Here is a 23081-nt window from a genome sequence, read left to right as displayed (position 1 = left end):
TCTGTCGTCAGCAGCCGTATCAAACTTTCTCTCGCATGCTCCACATAGTACTCGCATATGCTCCCTACATGCATAGCATACGAAAGTCGTTCAAAGTGCCGAGAGCAACAAGCTTGAGTGTTTACTAAACATAGCTGAGAAAGTGCCGCCGAGAGCTAACGTGGCTCGAGCGAAGTGATGCTGGCTGCTGCGTATACGTGCTGTTGCTGTCGCCGATAACCACGCGTTGCATCTCATGAGAACCAAACAACCGCCAAACAAACACACACACAAGGAAAAGACTGAGCAATCTGCGAGACACTACTCAAATATTCACCGGTCATTCGGCAAACGGCTGTTGCTACCACAAAAGTTGTGCCAAGCATTGCCAGCATTTAGGCGCATAAGCCGACTGCCAGCGAGTTCAGCTGTGTGTGAAAGATGCTGTGTGTTATCAGTGAACGTGCAACTGTCAACAGCGTCAGACGTCAGCAACGGAAGCTGGACAAGTGTAAAAGTGAATAAGTGAGGCAGTCAAATTGTGTTGAATCACAGAAATTCATTGATTTTCAGAGGTCAATTTAATGGAAAAATAAAAACAAAGAAACGAAGAGTAAGCTGTGCATTTCCCATAATAAAAATATTGCGTATTTAAGTGCACGTATGCAGCATACAGAGTGAAAAATTTCAGTGTGAAAAGTTAGACGGCTCCACTTCTTGGTGTAGACAATGCAAACAGCTGTGTATGTAAATGTGGAAAGTGTAAAAGTGCATGAGGCCAACCGAAAACACGACTTAAATGGAAGTTGGTGACATGCTACGGAAATTAATAACGCCCCCAAAGCATATACAATAAAGTAGCTTCGCAAATGCTTTCTTCAAACAGAAAACAAAAATATTGCAGGAAAACAGCTGTCTGCTTCCCATTCCACTTTGGCCACCGCTGCATGTTGGTTGCCTAATCTCAAGCCGTCCACACAAAAACAACAGTATGGGTTCGCAGCTGTTGCTATGAAAATGTAAAAGTCCATGCGTCGGTAGAGATAAAAGCCAGGCCCGGCCCGGCTGTTGTGATCTCCAAGTGAAACTTTTGCATGTTGCTCATACGCCCCGTCGCGCGACTTTCAGAACTCATTTGACCATTTCCCATCGGTGACATGCAAATCTTCTACACAGACTCGTTTTAGAATTGTATAAATATTTTTACCGTTATTAGTGAGCGCATTAAAGCAGCGAACAACAGCAACCAGAAATGAAAACTGTGGGTGGACGTTGCTGCGAAATTGAAATCGAAATGGTCCGGAACAAGTGGTGGCAAATAAACCAGAATGTCAAGGAAAAGCGGGCGAAATCTTGCAAGCTCTCTCTTCCTTCACTTTGTGGTGAATTCTATACTTTTTCGCTTTTTTGCTGTGCTCTGCGGCAATGGACAAGTTTATTTGACACTTGACAAGTTAGCTTACTCAGGGATATGTAAATAATTTTGCATTTTCATTTGGATTAAAAATAACTGTGTCACTTCAGATTAATGAGCAAACGGTATGCGGGAAATGTATTATGTGTCAAGCGATGTTCTTGCTTTCATTATAACGGCAACATGTTTGAAAGAAATAAGTATTTTCGATATGCTACGCTGCTCCTTTGGCTTTTAATGAAAAACTTTTGTTTCTTTGGTAATTTATATATTCTTTTATCATAATATATGTGGCTGTCATGAGCATTTAATTGAAGTGGTACTTTTTTATTTTCAGCGCAAGTACTTTCTCAAACATTTTACATTCTTTTGTTGATTATTTTTCATTTTTCAATTCGAGTCGAAAGCACTATTTCGTTGAGAACCACATCCATATGTTTTCAGTTACATCTAAAAATTTATAGATATGCATATATATGCACAAATTTCACAGCTGTCAAACAATTTATTCATGAATTTAGGATTTGGATTGACACAGTTTTTTTATTTTGAAGAAATAGACAAAAATCGCCTTTGAATAACAACAATTCTATTATATTAAATCAGAATGCTAGAATTCTGAAATCAGAATTCATGCGTACGAAACATGGTTACATTCATTCATTGGAAAATTTTAATAAAAATAGCCTTCACTGAATTTTCTGGCTTCAGTGACACCTAAGGTAATGGTAGTTAATATTCGGCTATTACATGGACTTAGGGAATTATATGAACTAGAGAGTCTATTACCCTCTACCCCAATATAAGAAACTACATCACCGTTTCCAATGTAAACGTTTTGCTAACATTTATATAATTTTCTCAGAAAAGTGTACAAAACAGGCAAAATAAAATCCTCGATTTCTCTTCATGGTGACATACATTCCGATTGCTACTAGCTTTCCTGTTTATTAGGGGAAACTATATGCATTGTTTGGAAAAACGTATTACATATGATAGAATCGGTGTTGGACCTTCCTCATTTCTGTGTATTTGAAAATTTCCTCTACGTATGTGAAGATTTCCGTAATTAACTTAATACCATATATAGGGGTTTTCAATAGGACGCTATAAAAGTAGACCGATTTGACAGCAAACGACGTCATATTTTTCACAGCTCTTTTGACACTTCTCTTCCGTAAGATTTTCCCTTCATCATGAAAAGATATACGATCCAAAAACGAGTCAAAATTATTCAATTTTACTACCGAAATTCATAGTCCGGGCCTCAAATTAGCAGATTTTTCAATAAGAGCGCTACAAAAGTTTTTTTTTTAATAAAACAAAAACGGTTTGGGATGTCAAAAAAATTATATATTCCTGCGAACGCCTGTTTCGATCAAGTTGTCAGAAATATGAAATTAATGAAATATCACTTGATTTCCAAAATGGTTATCGTGTGTAACTACATATAGTATGTATATCTTTATATACCCTAATTAAGATGGGTTCGTTGATTTCTGTCCTTTCCGTTAAGTGGTATGGAAGTATGTTAACAATTGATGAAAAATATTTCGCTAAATTAAGATGACCTTGTAACGAAAATGGTTCCAAAAATATTCATAAAAAGGATATTGTCTTCTCTGATCTGGTTTTAATACTCTATCCATAAGATTTCTGGGTCTGTTGAATGTTATCTTCGCCGAGGTATTAATCAATGATTGTTTTAACGTTAAAAGGAAAATATGGAAGAAAATCGTTGAGAGAGCTAAGAGCTATCCCAAGAATCTGGTTTGAGAAGTATTTCAACAATTGGAAGAAGCCTTCACATAAGGGCCAAATATCCAATCGAGACTCTTTGAATACTACAGAATTAATCATGTTACTACATATTCACAGCGGTGTTAATTTAGGGAGACTAACCAATGGTAAAAGTGTTGCGGTGACTGTAACCACCTTCAGAAGTGTGTGGTAAACTGCCAAAAACACATTAAGATCTCCAATATGGTGCAAGGGGTTCTTATTTTTTAAACTAAATTGTTTTCATCCACTCGGATGACATGACCTAGCCAGTCTTTTAATTCGCTGAACTATGCCAATGTCGACTTACCGTTCTCTCGAAAGCTCGCAACGTCAAATCATACGATGTTGACATCGTCCATGCCTCGTCGTCGTAAAACAAGACGGAGATGATGAGTGACTTTTAGGATTGGGTCTTTGTTCGTCAAGAGAGGACTTTACTCTCAACCTACTCAGTCCGAAGTAGAACCTGTCGGCAAGGGAGCCAAGTGTGTAGCAACCGGTAATGCGGTCCCCATACTAAAACCTGGGAAGCTCCAGAACTTTGGGAGTCTTATCATCGGAACACTCTCTTATACCCAGTAGTGAAAACACTTGTTACTCGCGAACTTTGCTTATCATCTGAATTTAGTAGTCCATCAATTTGGGTTCTGTGCAGTCCACAGCACTTAACGCCATAAACTTAGGTAGTGCGTGGAATAAATCAACCCACCCCCCCATAATTTTTGCTAAGACATATTCATGTGAATGTGGATTAGGGTGCCCGAAAATACTTACTTTAATTGATTTTACGGATCAAAAGCTTGCAGCCACACTGCTATCTTTCATAACAAAATCCAAAAGTGATCTGCTGTAACAGTACTTGCTTCAGTAGCAATACAAAATACTGAAATGTTATACCAGTATATAATTTATGGTTCTTATATGTACAAAAGTAGTAATCTAAGTATCCTAACTAAACTGAGGTTTGATCTGACTTTTGTCTAAGAATTTTTGATGAATCCGGCGGAATAGACCGTCCCTGCCCGAATACACCCAAGTACGGGAACGTTCTGTCCTAAGTGAACTTCCTCTTTTATATGTCTTCTTCTCTCAAAATGCTTTCAGGGGAATCATAACACACGAAAATTGATTACAGTTTCTCAAACAAAATAAAAGTAGGCAATTTAATTTTCACCTGTCCTTTTTATTGGCAGCTCATGTAAGCAATTGTAATCTCAGTAAGCCAGCTGATCCACAACAACAAACAAAGCGCGCTCTCTTCAGTTATGTACATAAATATTATAGACTTTAATAATTTATCTTTTGTCGCTTTATTTTAATCAACACTCGCTAACTACTAAAGTAGCAATAAAATGGCGAATAAAAAAAGCAAGTGTACAGCAAGCCACCGAGCACAACGCTGAGTGGTAGCGCCACAATGCGCGGCAGCTGAAATCGTGAACGTAATCAACAACAAAGAGCGGAAGAAAAATACAATAAAAGGAGACTTAAAATGAAATTAAACTCGAGAACTAGCAGCGGTGACAAAGATGGCGGTTATTGTTGTCGCTGTCGTTGTTCTTGTTTTTGTTGTTGCTTGTTATTGTTTTTTGTTTGTTGTTTCTATTTGTGTTTTCATTTGTATTTGGCTGCTTGCTCTTCCTATTAGTTGTACTTGCATTTGCTTGTTTTAGTTGTTGTCTTTGTTGCTCTGCTACTCGCCGTTGTCTGTGAAGATGAGTGTGTGTTCAACAAAACTTTTGCAACATTTTGCGGAATCTTTGCGAGGAATCCACAACAAAAATGAATTGTATGTAAGATTATGTAGTGGCCATAGTTTCGCAATTACTTTGAGCTACGATAGGCAGAGTAAGAGATACAAATACCGTTATATATATACAGTTTTTTATTTATGGCCTTTACGTTGGTGCTTAGAATTAAAAGTTTTCATTTGATATCATGATTTTGTAATGCCATACTGAATACATTTAAAAGTTGCTATTGATTCGCCAAGCGATAGAGAGTAGCGAATCGAACACACTATACGTAGAAGTAAACCGTCGTATGCAAGTGACTGTTATTTGTCCTTTGGTCCATTAACAATAGACATGGGGTCTGAAATCTGCGAAAGAAAACCTTAGAAGCATTGAGGAAAGTAACGAGATATTCCTTTCAACGAATTCTATTCGCCAACTTTGTTTGGTGTCAATTTGAGGGGGTTAAGAGATAACGCTATGGGGTTTCTCTTGAGACTATGAAAATTTAGACGAATGTTCTCTTGGTCACGTCTTCTTCTATCAAACTGGATCGAATTATTCGTCGAATATTATATAATATAAAACTCTGTTCTTAAATAAAATTGTATTTTATAGTAGGAGGAAGCACCGAAAGCCGGCGTTCGGGACTCGCGAAACCTAATCAGTTCAGGTCTCTCCCACAGGACCACTGGACAAAGTATTAGTTCATGAGAGAGAAGAAGACCTTTAAGTCTCCTCTGTTGTAGGGACTGACTGACGCGTAATCTGTTGTAAATATCTCAATCCTATCATAATAAGAGCTGCCGCTTCGCTGACAGATTTCCATTATACAGAACACTCGCAGATACATAAGTGCAGTCAAATTTTGCACCGTGAGACTACCTCCAAGTGTTTTTAGCCATTATTCCTGAAAACCGAGCGCGGTAATAGAGTACGTGTTCAGTGTCTTCTAAAGACTCTGTATAAGTCGGACAATATGAACAAAACACATGACGAAATTTGTGTAGTAGTTTCCAAAGGCTCGCATGGATACTGAGTATTTGGTCTGGTATCTATCTATCTATCTGCTCTTAAAGCATAACTATATATGTACATACGTATATCAGAACAAACTGAAAAGGTCATTATTGCCACAACAGAAATGAAAGGAAACAAACTGTTATGATAACAAAAAATTTAATTTCACTTGACTAAGGTGGAGGCTTAAATATACATATACTTCTTCTTAGTAGCTTTCATATTAAGGTGACGTTTAAGACACTTCACTAGACAAAAATTGGTGAAACTGAGAACAAGTGTAAACCTTTTTGGTAGCGACTGGAGATTTTTCTTGTTTAAATATTGTTCTAGAATCACCCTAATGCACATATTCATTGAAGAATAGCCTGTGTAATGGCAATACAGATGCTCTAAGCATGACAACACAAACGTTGAAAGGACAATCAATGCGGAAAGCGCTTTAGAAAAGCTATTAATGCTTCGTCTATCCTAAAAGCGTCCGCATAAAAGCTAATGGGTAGGACGTTGTAACAAGGCTTAGTAGCAAAGAAGAAAGCGTGAGCACAGCGAAAGCCAGCGAAACAATAAAAGCCACTTTTTATCAGCAGGTATTCCCAATGACTTTCCCACCTGCACCACGCAACCGCTCTGCGCAAAATCTTGCCGAAAATCCATTAAATCCGCCAAAAAGCGCGCAGTAAGCAAACTGAGTAGTTACGAGTGCTCACACTTAGATAAGTGCTACGAGTGACTAGTTAAAGAGTTTCGCGACTCTTGAGCGGAAAACAATGAACGCAAATTACAGGCGGAAAGTGGCGAGCGAAACAGAAAAACTAGCAACAACAAAGCCGGCTAGTAAAGGAAACTGTTCGGCGCTGTCATTAAAAGTCGGCCAAATGGATGATCATCAGCTGAGGCGCAGCGCAGCGACGGGCGGAAGGAAAGCCTTTTAGTGCACGAGTAGGCATGAGTTGAGGAAGGAATATGAAGCATCACAGAGATACAAGCAAGTGCGCCACGGTGAAAGCATGAAATGGCAATAGTATTCGGTTGGCATAAGTGCCATGTGGGGCAATAGCAGCGCGGAGATGAGGACACACAATGATGACTTGCCAATTTCTCATGTGTTGTGTTTATTGCTTTGTTCTTGGCAGACAACAAAATACCACATTTGTCGGCGAATGGGTTGCGACGCTTCGAAGGCGCTGATCCATTTTGATTTATGTGTCGAACGACGAAAGAAATAAATGTTTGGGATTTGCGATTTTTGGTATTTCATTCGATTGTCTTCCTATGAGAAATGACGCCGTGGCCACAGCAGACAAAAAGCATACACTCGTCTATACAAATATTGTAGCATCGCAAGCAATAAATATTGTCTAGCTGTCTTTTTACAGCCCCCTTTTGCCCTCTCCGAATCTAGTTAAGACAAGCAGCTATATACCTTGTTGTTGTTGTGCGTGGCCGCAAAAAGTTTTCAAAAACACCAAAAAATAACTGCAATCAAATAACCTCCAAGGCGAGACGCCTTACCAACGATAACATAAACAACTACAGCAGCGTCTATAATGGCTGTCTTGAGACATGTGAGTGAAAAACTAGAAAACCGAGTCGGGGTTCTCATTCTGTTAGCAAGCACATGAGTTGCAAACATCGACCATATCAACAATAAAACAATCTAATATACGACTATTCGTATTAGGTATATCTATCTGAAAGTCATTCTATATAAGTCACCTCCGAAAGGTTGTTGGACTTTGTACAAAGCTTTGTGATACACTTTTCATTAGACCGAGAAAAGGTAACTTGTGTTGCACCGAACCACCCGCAGGCAAACAGATATATAATATATTAACGGCAAGCCAATATAAATTGTTTAGCGGCCGCTGCTCTGTGTATAAAGAGAACGGAGCTCTCAGAACCAATTCGACAGCAGTTCAACACTAAGCCTGCCACCTAGACCTCTTCGCTGAAATTTACGTATAGAATCTTTCGGCAAAGCTCGGAGGTGCGGCGGGTTGGCAAACACTGTCATTATTATCCCATATTTCAATTGGGAAAGAAGATCCAGAATAATCAGGAAAAGAAGATCAAGATTCGATGAATCTATCTACAGAGATGCCAAACTGCAAAAGTCATATGTAAAGCAATAAAGCAGATACGCACCAAGTTCCTATTGACCCTGAAAAGAAGGCACTTTGTAAATATGATTAGAATGTACACTTGTCACAGTATAGTGACAGCAGACGCCAGCAGAAAGGGGCTGATAGTTCAAAAAGATAATAAAAAATATCAAGAACCAGCGAAACAATGAAGCATCTCTTGTGAACCATCCCCGCATTGGAAAGACTACCCTGTAAGCATCTGGGGTCTCCACGGAAAGATAGACTGGTAGAGTTATCGATAGTTATGAGGACTCATAGTATGTTGAAATTCCCAATTCAAGCGCAGGCATCGAAATGCTATTACCGTTATTTCCTTTCGTTTTTTTGCTAATCAGTTACTCCCAATTACTGGTATGTTGAATTAATAAACTCGTTTTTGTTTCAAAGAATAATGAATGATGGAAGAGAGAGACTGTAATAACATATTGTTACATTGCATATTAAGGTAAACAAAGTAAAGCAGAAAGTATATCAAATAACATTTCACAACATGACTGTATATATCGGCCATCTGAAGTGTTTCTCTTATTATTTTATGATCAACAATTAGTGACATGGGTTAAGAAGTTTAAAAGCTTTTGGTAAGATTTAAATAAATATTTAAGCTTAACTAAATTTCCGTATAGTTGATGTTTTACGAGTAAGATTTACTATTTTAGTTTCCTGTTTCCTGATCGTGGAAATCATTTGAAGAAAACAAAAACGGTTTTAATAACACTAATGTAATAATATTATCTTTATAATATTAAAAATAGTTTTGTATGTAGCTCCATATAGATTACCCTTTACCAAACTCGAATGACTGATTAAGCCTGATTGTAGTTAGAACCCACTTACTTTAGGTGTTTCTTTCATGGTACAAAAACTCCCGAACAAATAGGTTATGTTAGGTAAATAGACTGATTTTTGGTGAGACCACTAATAATTCCACACTCAATTTTATTAAGGTGGTTAGTATCAATTCAACCCAATTTTCCGAGTTCGTGGAAGGTATGACAATCGAGTTATTTTAACCTTGGGCTGGCGAAAACTGGACGATGGAGGGCAATATGTATTGATATTTTCATCATCTTCCCCACGGCAACTTTGAGAAGTTCGGAGAAGTACATTTGCTACTTCCTTAATTTCCGCCATTTCTACTTTAAAAACACTAAAGTGGTCTGGTAGTCTGAAACAAGAGTTGGATGAGAGCTCTTGCCGAAAAAAATAAAACTTGTTCGTCATGAAAATTACACACTTTAAATTTTTTAATTCAAGCATATAATTCAACAGAACTCCTGCCCTGTCGCTCTTAGGTGAACTTTATTCCCAGATCTTTGCATATACATATATATGAGCTCCATAGAGGGATTTGGAATCCTCTATTATAATAAAAGCCAAAAGAAGTTTAGTAAAAAGCGGCGTAAGTTAAATTTTTTTCACAGGTACCAACATTAAATAATATAATATATAATATTATTAAATAATTATTTTCTTTCTTAGCCGCTGCCATGGCGTAATTCTCTAGCCTCCATTAGCCTTGGCGAAATGTGTTGACCTATAATTCAAACACTTTCACTTTTCGCTAACTTTTTATATTCCCACAGTAAAATGTGTTGGGAAGAGAATAATAAAACGGCCTAGTACAAGAGCATAAAGCACTTAGGAGCACCTCATCCACCATTCACCGCTACTCGAAAACGCAAATTAGGATCAACTAGAGTGTAAACTACGACAGAAAGCATCAGTGGTTTACAAACTAAAAATAAATAACAAAAGTAAAGGGGAAATTACACAATAAAAAATTAAATTAAAACGAAAAATTGAGCAGAAATGAAATGAAATGTGGCAGAAAAAAAATGCGAAGAATTATTCACTTTTCTTCCAGTAAATTAGAAGAGCAAACTTTTCATAAATGTCCGTTGGGAATGAATGACCGCGCAAGGAAGTGAGTTAGCGAATGAATGAGTGGAGGAAAAAACTTTATGCGAAAGCTTCTTTATCGGGGAATATGAACACAAACGCGAACTAACGAACTTTGTAGTCAACAGTAAGCCGCAAGACCTTACAACCACATAAGTCAGCGGTTTTTTGGTGTAAATATTTGCGCCGCGATTGCAGGGTATTCATATTTGGGGCGCTACTGCGCACAAATTCGCTGCTGGTGGAGCTTTGCACATTTTTTTTGTGAGTTTTTGCATGTTGACGGAAAAAAAGTGTCTAAGAAAATTTTCTCAATCATAAATATGGGTTCGGTTTTTGATATATCGATTCTGATTGCTGATTTGTCTGAACCATCAGTATTGAGTAGTTATATCTCATAGTTGTCATAAAAACTGAACGATTAAAATCAAATTTTTCGTTTGAGGAGATATCTCGAAATTAGATTATTTACAAGGCCATGTTATAATCTCCGAAAAAATTGCTCACATCGCGTCACTATAGCATCTAGTTGTCATACAAACTGACCCATCAAAACCAAATTCTTTTATGGAAGAAAAAATATATAAAAGACGCAAATTTGAGTTTTGGTTATCGACTGGTTATAAATTGGTTATAAATTAGTTATATCTGACAGCGGGAGCTGAAAATGTTTATATATGTAATAAGATGTAATGAAACCTCATCAATAACCAACACAATTTTCATTTTTTTTGTTGATACGTTGTTTTGTATTTTAGGTGACCATATGTAAGCCTTGACTTTCTCTTTGTGGTGTTCACCTTGGTGGCGCAGTTTGAAGTGCTTATCAGTTCTTAAGAACCTTTTCAGATCATCAACTGACCCGAGGATTTGCCATGCTTTTTCAAAAAGTTTTTCGAAAGTTTAAAATTGGTTTTGAACTGAAAAATTTAACGTAACACCTTTTTATGTTAATCACACTCAATGTGGCGCTTAGAAAATACGATGTTTATGAATTAATGAAACAAAACACATTTTTGGTCTATTTTAATATAATAGTTTTTATTTAGAAGACAAAGCCATGCAAAATTATATATATTCATGTGAATATAGGCAGGGCTGCCTAAACTCTGTAATATAAAATTTGGAACATGACTTTGCACAATATTCCTAGACGCACACATGTTTACCAGAATGTTAGAAAAGCTTCAGAAATTAATTAAGAGCCTTCGGGCGACAGTCCACTCAAAGTACCAAATGAAACGTTAACTATGTGGCAACACTGTTCCATATGTAGCATATGAATATTGTATGATGCCAGCAATGTCACTGTACTTGGCAGTACATCAAATTCAAATGCAACGCCAAAGCGCAATAAACCGCTCCACCTCTTCATACACCCACACACACATATACAAATACACATGCATGGCACAAAGAGTTGTAGCTGAAGCTACAGTGCATGCGCTCGGGACGGAAATATGCGCAAAAGCGGCAGCAAAGTTGCAAAAATCACTGCCGTTATGCATCCATCAGCAACACAAGGCAAAAAACTAAAAGCGCAATTTAAATTGAGCAATTTGCGTATGCCGCTTTGTAACTGCACTTGTGTGTGTGTCTGTGTGTGTGTGTGCGCCGCTCCTTTGGCAGTTTGGCCAGTTTGTACTCAACTCATAACTCACCGATAACTTGCTGCGGCAGCGTGCGGGCGTGCGGTTGAGCTGAGTCTATAACTCTTCGTAAGCGCATGTGCATGTGTACGTGCGCGAAATTTTGTTATTCGGCGCACTCATTCACTGGTTTGAAATTGCTTGAAATTCGAAAGTTTCCTTTTCTTTTCACAACTCTTCTCTTCTGTTCGCTTGTTGTTGTTTTTTTTTTTTTTGTTGCTTGCTGCAAATTTATCTACTTCAACCGTTTTTCCTCGGCACCGCTTCCGCCTTCATCGAAACTGACTCACTGACAATTGCCGACACAATGCCCTGGCAAGTTTGCAACTTTCACTGTATTTGTGTAACAGCGTGTGGCTGTGTATGCGTGTGTGTGTGCGTAAGTCTCGACAAAGTTATGCCGAAGTATACAATCAAACATGCAGAAGAATAGACTGGAATTGAATAGTTGGAGAGGAAGCTGCATTCGCAAAGTTTCGTCTTGGTTCCGACAATATATCAAATCTCTTAAGCAGCCAACTTCAAATAACGCTCACTAATAATGCACACAACAATGCAAGTATCCGATATTGCTTTATGATAAACCATAAAAGTTAACTATGCATAGCAGTATGGCTAATGATGGCTTGGAACAGAACATCTCACAAAATTTGTGAAAAAAGTGGGGTGTGCTCGGTAGCGAAAGACTCGTTACTGTATGTAAGTCTACTAACACAATTGTTCTACCATATTTTTACCGTGATCTTGTAGTAGAACAGTATGTATATCTATCTTATTTTTTCTAGACCAATATAAGTGAAATGTTGTATAAAATTGGAGTCTCCTAAATTTATTTTTGAATGTCGTAACTTTGTTATTTCAATTTTACAGCGCTGCAATCTTTGCCAATCAGGAAATTACCGAACCGTTAGTCTTTTTTCGGAATTTTATGGAACTATTGGAATGTTTCTCCAACTCCAACTCGCTTATTTCAGTGAGTTCCTTAAAGAACAATACTCTGTTCACAAAATATCAAACTCTTATGATAAAGAGAAATTTGATTCCACTTCCCTTAACCCCGAGGAAAAAAATCTTTAAGTTGAAGCCGTTTGAAGACTCAAAACTAGTTAAACTCTGCTACACATAAAATGGGTTGAAAAATAAACTCATATTCAGGGCTTAGTCACTATTTCTTGGATCGCTAAGCCTTTCAAATGCGGAGAGGAAAGTTTCCCAATACCGCGCGCAATTTATTCCGACTTTTCAAAAAACTCTTGCAAATGTCTATTTACTTAAAAACCATGCCGATATGTGCACCTGAAGGTTATATCACAAAATAAATGAAAATTGCATTCATTAATACATTTTAGACATTAGGTTGCATAAGTTTCAGTTTTCAGCTATTATCTACATTTCATTTCAGTAATCTTACGAGATAGGGGAATATAATTTTCCGCCAGAGGAGAATATATGTACATTGTAACATTTTAACTAAATTCTTCGGGGAAATGATATTTCAAGAAAATTTATTTTTAGTTGGTAGTACTGTCCTTAATTGGTACAACAAATATGAGCGCGAGCTGTCAACCAGTTTGTTTAAAACAGCTGCTAAGTCGGTACACCTTAGTGTGCGTTGCGATTTTTACAATGGATACAAATATTGAACAAAGAATTCGCCTCAAATTCTGTATTTCTAACCAAATTTCGTTGCGAAAAGCTTACGAAGATGTTATGTCAAAAACACAAGCCTACGAGGTGTACAAAGCGTTCAAAGATGGTCGAGAGATGGACGGCTTTCGAACACTTCAACTGATGAAAATATTAAAAAAGTGAAGAAAAAGTGGTGCTTGAAAGTCATCATGCGAGTTCTAAAGAGCTGGCGAAAGAGTTCTACATACACATATTTCTCGCTAGTCAATAAAACAGTTTTTTTTTTTAGAAAGAGTACCATAAAAAGGTCTACATTCATGGAGAGCATTATAACCGTCGATGAGATATGGGTTTATGTATTTGACGAAACCAAATAAAACATTCATACCAAAGCGGCTCAAAAATCAAGACGATGCTCATTATTAATATTATTATTATTATTATTATTATTTTTTTTTGTTCAATATTCGTGGTTTGGTGCATAATGCACTCGGAGGGACAGACAGACAATATTTTATTCAATTCAAGGCAATCAATTATTTACTAACACCAAAACACGACAATTAAGATTTTATTAACTCTGTAGTTTTATGGAAATATCAAATTGAGCTCACACTAGACTATTTTAAATTGAGCTTCTGACCGTTCTGTTGCTTAATTTTAATATGGATATGAAATATTTCTTACAATTTTATATTTCTATATTCGTTCAGTGAGGAGATACATCTTTAAAACTACTGTAATCTATATAATATTTGACTGTGTTGAGCATGTGCTCGAATATTTGGAGAATAACAGAAACAGACGCAAGTTTTTAAAACAAAATTATTTCATTTATGCCAAGTTTACTAAATGTTGCTAGCCACTATGTTCAAATGAGCAATACACTCTGTACTACGCAACGTTGCGAAAAGATACATAGTGCATCATTGATTTTTAGTTGCTCTCCAAGCAACAACACCATATTGCCTGCCCACAAAAAATTGTTGAAAACTATTCAAATGTTTGAATATTCTTTCATTCTACTGAATTTCATTGTTCATTGTTCATAGTTCACTGTTCATTTAATTCGAAAAGCGCTTTGAGCCACATGGAAAGTAACAATTAATTAAGTAAATTTAAATCAGAATTGTAAATACGAAAACAATATGCAATCTTCGAAACAGTTTCCAAAATATTCGAATATTTCGCATTTCTGTTTTTAGATAACAATTTGAGACGTTTGTAAAATAAAGAATGAATCGCTTTTGCCGAGCATCGCCTTGTACGAAGTTACCTCCAGTCTCCAGAAAGTCTACATTATTGACAGCGGACCAGAGACAACAGTAATGAACATCTTAAATGTGACACAATAATGAATCGAGTCCAGTTTAGGTTCCCTTCATTTGGATATTTAAAATTATAGTAACCGACTTTTATTGAAAGTGCAAAACTTTAAACTCATATCTTTCACACGGAACCAACGGATTAAGTACTCCTTCAACGGAGAGAGAAAGGCTGTACGTCTCTTCTAACCTATGGACTCACAGACGCTTAAAATACTGTGTATACTGTCTTAATTTTCTCATAATTAGAGCTGACGCCTTGCTGCCAGTTTTCCATTTACCAGAGAACTGACACATGAGTGCTGTCAAATTTTCCACCGAAAAACTACCGCCTAGTGAGGTTTTTAAATTTTCCCTTACATTTGAAAAACGAGGGCATCGAAAAAATATGTGCTCAGAGTCATATATGTACATGTCGGAGAGCAGGGACTAAAGGGGGAACTCATATCTTCTAAAGAATCCATGTCCACCCAGTGTTTGGGTTATGTGGAAGTCTAGAACCACATGTTGTCTATGTATCCACAAATGGATGTCTGGAATTAGCCATTCTTTGGTTGAAGTTTGTCACCGTTGCTGTTGAAATGTGATACTTTCGGTTCTCTCCTCTTTTTTATGCCTACAGACGGCTCTGATAGCTGGTCCAATCGTGCGAATTCGTCTCCCTGGATGTCAGTGGGCGGTATGCTTGTGTTTAGCACTTTTTTTTTGTCTACTGCCTGTATTCACATTGGTGCTTCATACAATGCTACGAAACTCATTGCTTTTGCTATCAAAGCTCGCCAGCTATAAAGTAGCCGATATATGTTATCATTCTAGATTGACTATAATATATTTTGCTTATTTTGTCTGAAGATACTTCAGCTGCAGCAGTAAAGTAATGTCGCCTTCCTTGTACATATGAGCAAAACTTCCGCTTTCGACTCAGCCAACTCTAAACTTTTTGTAGCAAACTATTGTAGCAGGTCATTTATGAGCCGAGATCATATACCATCATTTAGATGTAGAAGTAGAAGTAGTCGACAACTTTCCTAATAAACGATGAGGTTTTTAGCTGCGGAGAATTATTTTTGAACTTCGACATACATTTTTTGTAAGAAGTTACCCATGGATCTATGTTTACTTGTTCAAAAAACTGTTTACTTCTTTCAAAGCAGGATCTTTTGCTAAAACCAGTGGCTTTACCGCTTTTAATAGTTTCTCTGAGGCAGCCTTCGTTGACAGCATCCTGGTTGCGCCTACTAGCTATGTCTACCGAGGTTATTCTTCGATCCACCAGTATACCGGCTTTCGTTTGTTAATATAAATATATGTACATGTATCTATTCTTATATATGTTCGTACTTATGTGTGGACGATCTGATCAAATTTGACTGGTGCGCAAACCTCTTTTATATCGTGTGAAGCTTTCACGATTCTTGCTATGAAAATAAATCTACTTCATCACAAGCATTGAGTAAAGGTCGGGAAGTCATCGATAGCTTTCCTCATGAAATACTACATTAAGACTGTCGAATTGGCATCAGAGTACGTCAAACGTGAAAACATTTTGATTAAAGTTTGGGGTAAAAAATAAAGCTAGTAACAATGTTACGCACCTGTAGAACAATTTTAGGAGCATAGAGTTTCCGAGAGGGATATCTGTTGGAACAGCTTTCAAAGTAAACAGATATATTGTTGAACTTCCATAACTCGAAGTTCTTTATAACGGGAACTCTTGTGTTGGCAACCAAAGTCCATTTCATACAAATTTGTTCCGTAACTCGAAAAAAACTGTATTATTGCGATTAGGGAAGTTCAACTGTATTTAAAAATGGTAGATACTTATTAAGGTATTTCGATAGCGAACAGTTTCGAAGAGACTGCAGCTTCGCTTGCATGCCAATTGGTCCAATTGCCACGGTCACTTGATTTGACTGCGCTAGACTATTCGGTGGATGGTGGTTCTACTTCGCATCAATGATCTAAGTCTGGTGAGCTCACGGGAAAGCGTATTCTTTTAAACTTTACGCAAATTTTGGAGAAAAAGATAAAATAAAGCAATAAAGGAGAATGCCCTGTCGGCGCCTGGCACGCGATGACTCATTCGAACTGCTTTTTGTTGTTGGTGCAGTATATATAAAGTTGTATATCTAAGTATTTTTTGGTTATCTCGAGAACAAATTGTTGGATTTAACTAATGTTGTTCTAGTGTGGGTCCCGATTTTAATATTCTGGTCCATCCTAGTCTAAGCTAATAAGCTTGGTATGTTATTCGAATTAAGAGTACAAAAGTATATGAGACGATTTTTGGTAACGCCACATCCCTGCTTTCAATACCGTAGATGTCAAGGACGTGCTTTGTAGCAGTCTTTCGAAGGAGGAAATCACGAGCTGTACTCAACGAAAGCAAATTCTGTCTCCTTTATTTTTTATGTTACGTATTTACATCTCGCTTGAATAATCCTGCATTTGATGTTACGTAATGGCAGTGAAATTCCGCGAAATTATAAAAAAGTGGGAGTTCCACACACAGAAATGTCAGTGAACTTCAAAAAGGCACCAACAATACACACACATGTTTGTTTCTGCAGAAACTTTTGTGTTACCAAACAAGCGATGGAACGTGCGATTCCGTAATTTTTGTAAGCTCATACGTGTGTATATTTTTAGGTGCAGTACAGTACAAGTGGCAACAAAAATAACTGTAAACACAAAAAGCAACAATAAAATAAGCGAAAAAAGTTTACTCTTTCAAGTGAAGTGATAACAAAAAGCGCCAGCCAACGAGCGAATGCGAGCAGCAAGAATAGAAAAATAAATAATGTCTGAAGCGATGCTGGTGTAAAAACATTAAGAATAAACAAAAAACGAGAATTACATTCGGAAAAAAAGTTAAATGAAAAGCGTAAAGTGTAAAGTGGAAGAGCCATTGAGAGCGCTGGTGTGAAAAAGTGTGAAAATTCATTCTAAACACACACATGTGAAAGCGTCACTCGCCACCTACTTCGCCATCTTAACGAAGTGGCAACAAAAACCCATGCAACAATAACAACAAAGGAATAACTACAGTTACAAAACGGGCAATGCCACGAAAAGCACCGGCGACGCACATTCACACGCATGTACAATCAGCAAAAGAGCTGTCAGTTTAAGACCCGAATACATGTGTTACAACAACAACAATAGCGATAACAGCAACCATTATAGAAGCAGCCACGGCAAGCGCCGCTGAGACAGACAAAAGCTATAATAATAACCAGGAAATATAGCGAGCGAGTAGCGGGAAAAACACAAGTTTTTGTCTGGAATTTGCCGTCTTGTCTTCCTGTGACGTTAAGTGAACCTCGCGCGTTAGCAACATGTTGAAGTTTCTGCGGATTATTTGCATTTGGATCTGCTGCGCGTTCTGTCTGCTGGAGCGCATACAATTGCCCGCCGCCACAGCCGGTAAGTAGAGAGTTCTGACATATAATACACCTAGACACATCCATATTCCCGAGATATATGTGCATTTGAGTAAATGTAAAGATATATGTGGTTGCAAGTTCTGATGAAAGCTCACATGTATTTGAAGCATTAAAATTTCAAAGTTTGGTAAACTTTTTCATATTTCATATATTTGCAATTATGTGAAACAGTATGTATTAGGGTGTCCGTCACTTTTGTAATTGATTTGGGTCAACAGCCTAATGAAGTTTTAATTTTGATTTAAAACTAAAGATTCAATGTGAATAAACTCTTTATTTTCAAATTCAATCGTATATAAATCATAATTTGATTTAAGTTCTGTAGCATGGGAATTTTTGATATTTCACATTAAACAAGTAAATTTACAAATTTGATAAAGAAATATTCTAATACAAAACTTTCCGCTGTACAAAAATGAAACGAATATTTTTTTCACAAAAACTTTCGTGTAAAAGTTATACGCATTTTAAAAATATCTCAAAATTGATTTTCTACATTCTGTGTTGCGCATACAACATGGTGTACTATTTGAACATAGTGTCTTTGACGCATAACTTTAACAGCGCATAACTTCAAAACTTATGCGGTTAGGAAAATCAAAAATTGTGTTTTTGAATATCATATTTTCAAATTTGTTAATTTATTTGCTTTGGAGGTAAACATTTTATTGTTAAATATCTAAAAATTCCATAGAATATACATATGTATAAAGGAAACGTTAAATCAAATCAAAATTAGAGCACGGTTTAAATTAAAAGATTTTGGAGCTGCAAAACTGAAACCTCAGGGGCGTTTGCCAAAAAAAATTTATCTGGGAAGAACTAGCGACACACTGAGGCTATGTACACACTTAATATAAATTTTTGCATAATTCTCACATTTTATTTTATCGTTATTTCAACCATTTCACTCGATTCTTGTAATCAACAACAAGTTTTTTTGTTAGACCAGTCTAGGGTTCTCAATTTATTCTATAAATTAGGAAAATAGAAACGAAAATTTCGTGTCCAAAAAATTCATGTCGACAAATGGCGGCTACTGATCCAATCTTCGTAGTTTCTTTTCTCAAGAGATCTTCAAGGACTATAGAAATTTTCATATACCTAACGCAAATTATAAAACGAGATCATAATTCAGAAATTAAAGTAAAAAACATTTGTTCTTTAAGTAGTATAAATTTTTACGGTTTGGGTTTGTACACCTAAAGCTATTCGCAATAGCAAGGGGTACCTGTGAACAAAAAATTTAAAGAATTGTGAGTTTAATGCACATAGCTCCTTAACCACTAAAAATGCAACAACCAAACTTACCTAGTGCAAATATTGTAAGAACTTCTACAGACCTTATGAAAATGAATGAAATCGGAAGACAACCCCGCTCACTCCCCATATAATGTTGTGGGAGCCGGTTTGAAAATTTCTCGATGGGCGTGGTATCGCTTACTTTTTCATGAAAGCAGATATCTCGTGACCAGACAAGCCGTTTCGTATAAGTACTTTCCGAATTTAGTATGCAGAATTTTCATATTCCGATGTCACATTATAAAAATAGGCGAAACCCGACTACAACCACGCGCACTTCTCATACAGTACAATTTTAAATTCCATTTCATAATTATAAAAACGGAATAAAACTTCTTTAAAGTATGCATTTTTATTACCCAAAATTGCATAAATCCAACTAAAATGGTTCAAGACTCTGCTTACCGAATATGTGAACCCCAGTATTGAAATTCAAACAGAATAGAATTTACCTGATAATAGTAATTTTGTGTAGCAAAAATGGGTTGAATCAGGTAAATACTCCCCTGAGCCCCCCTATATGTATGTACCTAATATAAAGATTTTCAAACTTCCACGTGACTTTATGCTATATATAGTTATATCAGCCACTATTTGAGTTGTCTCAATGAACGTTACAGAATATATCGTACAAATAATAAGTAAGTAGTAAGTCTTTGTACGTAAAATACACACAATTGGGCGAAAAATTGACTTAGCCCCATATAACTAATATAAGGATTTTCGAACACCCGGCTGAGTTGGTTTGTATTCTAACAAATCTTATGCTGAATAGAGTATACTGTCATCACCATATTTGTCACGATTGACATCTCTACAATTTCTGACAATACGCATTCGTTTTTTATTTGTTCTACTGTATATATTCATTCATTCATTTTTTAATTTAAATAAGTTCATTTTAACTTGTAAGCGTGCAATCGCATTTTGAATTCAAAAAAGAACGGTCATCTGACTATATCTTGAAGGACAATAAAATAAAAAATTGCTTGGATTCCGATTCTCTATTATTCTGCAATTATACAAATCCATATATACATACATATATACTCGAACACTAGGTACTAGGAGAGAACAAGCCTCGGTGGTTGGTAATTTCATGAAACCAGCTTTCAGATATATAGTATAATGAAGATCATCTTGTTGCTCTGCTGGACAAGCGCTAAATACGATCACGTTTTTTGAAAATGTGGCACTAAATTCTAAATTGGAAGTCCGACAGCGTGCTGCCTTTAGTATTACGCTACTAAAGAATGATAGAAATAAAGATTTTGTACCGTTAGTTTATTGGAAATGTGTTTAACAGAAGTAAAAGTAGATTAAAAGTTAGTCTTGACGTCATCAATGAACTAAAGGGGAGATTTAGTTTGCAATTACTATAAAGTTGCGCCAGTTCGTTCCTTTTTCAGTAATAGCAGTAGCAAAGAAGACTCTGTATATGTTATTAAAAACCGACACAATCGAATCTAAGTCTCTAACTCAGGACATATTGGAATGTATAATATGACTGACGGAGAAGGCAGAACATTTCTTTAAATATGTGGCGAGAGTCTAGAGAAAGGCGGAAATTGATTTTCAAACAATTTGGCGACTCAGTTGATAGATTATTGGAATAAAAACTTTTTATAATAAAAAACAGTTTAGAGTAAATTGTAGACTCCTCTTCTAAATGGGACTAGCTCGGCTCTGTTAATCCACTAGCAGTATAATTTATATAACTGCTAACACAACCTTCCGAAAAATATGAGGTAATACAAAACACCTAGAGAATGACAAAATTTGCGTTAGTGGAAGTGGTTTGATGACACACTTTTATGCATTTTCTGTCCCATCACATTCACAAATTCTTCTGCGCTTCATATATACCGTTCCAAATAAAACCTCTAAGCGTTACACTTCTCGTCTTTCCTCGTCTACAAAAACCGGTTTGGGCGACAAAAAGAGTCCCCGTGAAAAAGTGGCCTGTGTGAGCATCTTCAGAAATAAACAGAAGAGACAAAATAACTAGAAGTAAGGTGAGTAATAACCTCACTCTAGTTAGTTGGTTGCTTAGAATGTAAAAGTTTATTCTCAGAATGTAGACCATCGGTATGCGACAGTGTATATTTACTTTAATCCCGCACTTTAACCACACAAATCCTTTATGCATTAACCATAATAATTTTTGCTCAGCTAGCGCACTCTAGCGCAACTGCTCAAGGTTCAAATAAATATTTCTTTAAATATGATAAATTATGCTGGAAGGCGGCACCGTCAAGGACCATAAAAATGTATGCTTTTTGATGAGCCAAATGTGATTCGTGATTTATGATGATGCCCTTTTCATTTTTCGCCCTAGCAAAATCCTTGACTTACCGCCTTCCCGCCGCTGGTTTGTTGGTGTTTCATTAAAGTGATTCCCTACGGCAAAGTTTTCATTTGTGCGGTTGCATAAAAATTTATTTGTGTTCAACAAATTACAACAATGATAAATTGTTGTAACGGTAATGTTAAACTATTACAATGAATATCGCATTTTATTCGTGCCGAGTTCCGAAAATGCGAAAAGGTCATTTTTCAAGATTCGCAGTTCAAGTTCGAAGTGTGTCGCCAATGACAGTGGCTTTTAGACAACCACAAAGTAATAGCACAAAACGCTGTTGCTGATAAAAGGAGGGCGAAACTATGATTTCAGAAATATAATCAATCATTTTTCGTTAGTTCAATTTCAAATTATACGCTTACTTTAAAAATTATACAGGGTGTGCAATCTGTTAAGACCGTTTGTAAACCTCTATTCTATACCGTCCGCGCTGCTTGGAAAATGGAATGGAAAATTCAATATTTGGAAACGTTAAATTCATTCAAATTTCTGCCCCAAAACCATCAATGGACCATATTTTTTTAAATGAACAGTCGATAGATCTTTAATGACTGATCCATATTTCTGACAAATTCAAACAAAGCAATTTCCTACATAGTACATGAAACTACTATCAGTATTCATTCCTACTGGGAGAGTAGAATCTATACTGATACTCACAACTCGTAACTGCGGGACTACTACTTAATAAAGAGAGCTCAGCTAATAATCAAAATTATGCTGCTACAGACCGGTTTATGTTTCATTCAGGTCAATAATGGCTACGAAACCGAAACAAAAAATAATAATAAATAATATAAGCATATCGGGAAAACTACAATTCATTGCTCAATATGGATATATCGATATAACCAGTGATTTCCCAACTTCTTTAATGGGTTACATGGGTTGCCTGATAAGTGGGAACTGACAATTGGATTTTAGCATTTTTACAAAAAAATTAAAATTTCAGTGGAAATTTCACGATTTTTTTTTTTTTTTTTTTTTTTTTTTTTTTTTTTTTTTTTTTTTTTTTTTTTTTTTTTTTTTTTTTTTTTTGAAATACTTGTAAACAAAAAAATCCTTCTACCAAGTCTTTAAGAATTGTATCTCAAAGTAAAATGTTATGACGATAGGTTGAGCAGTTCTCAAGAAATCTTGCCAACCGGCTTCAAAAACTCAGGTTTGAGAAAAATGCTTTTAAAGACGGCGCACTTGTGCACTTCTCAAGACTGTATCCCCGAAACTCGGATTAACTTGAAAATTTTGGACAATGTTCTTGAGGTATTGTGGAATTTAATAAGACCATAAAAAATTCGCGTTTTGAAACCCATAAACCCTTTTAACATCTTGGAGTAGCAGTTTGTAATATCGAGACCTCATTCCTTCTATTTAATATAGTTTTTTTTTTT

General features: G+C 36.3%; 1 protein-coding gene across 2 annotated transcripts in view; it reads left to right on the top strand.

The window, feature by feature from the left end:
• Positions 1 to 433: 433 nt before the first annotated feature.
• LOC108978933 overlaps positions 434 to 23081 on the top strand; it is a 95080-nt gene continuing 72432 nt past the window's right edge. Inside the window, exons 1-2 of one of the 2 annotated variants that reach the window (XM_018949452.1) lie at positions 434 to 504; positions 17230 to 18006. In XM_018949452.1, coding sequence (XP_018804997.1) covers positions 17919 to 18006 — 88 coding nt within the window. In that variant the 5' untranslated portion in view covers positions 434 to 504; positions 17230 to 17918. Of the gene's footprint in view, positions 593 to 17229; positions 18007 to 23081 lie in introns of both variants that reach the window. The other variant, XM_018949451.1, reaches the window with a different exon arrangement.

This window comes from Bactrocera latifrons, unplaced genomic scaffold (genome assembly GCF_001853355.1).
Source record: "Bactrocera latifrons isolate USDA-ARS-PBARC rearing strain unplaced genomic scaffold, ASM185335v1 scaffold_13, whole genome shotgun sequence".
Taxonomy (NCBI): domain Eukaryota; kingdom Metazoa; phylum Arthropoda; class Insecta; order Diptera; family Tephritidae; genus Bactrocera; species Bactrocera latifrons.
This window is presented reverse-complemented; position numbering and strand designations above follow the sequence as displayed.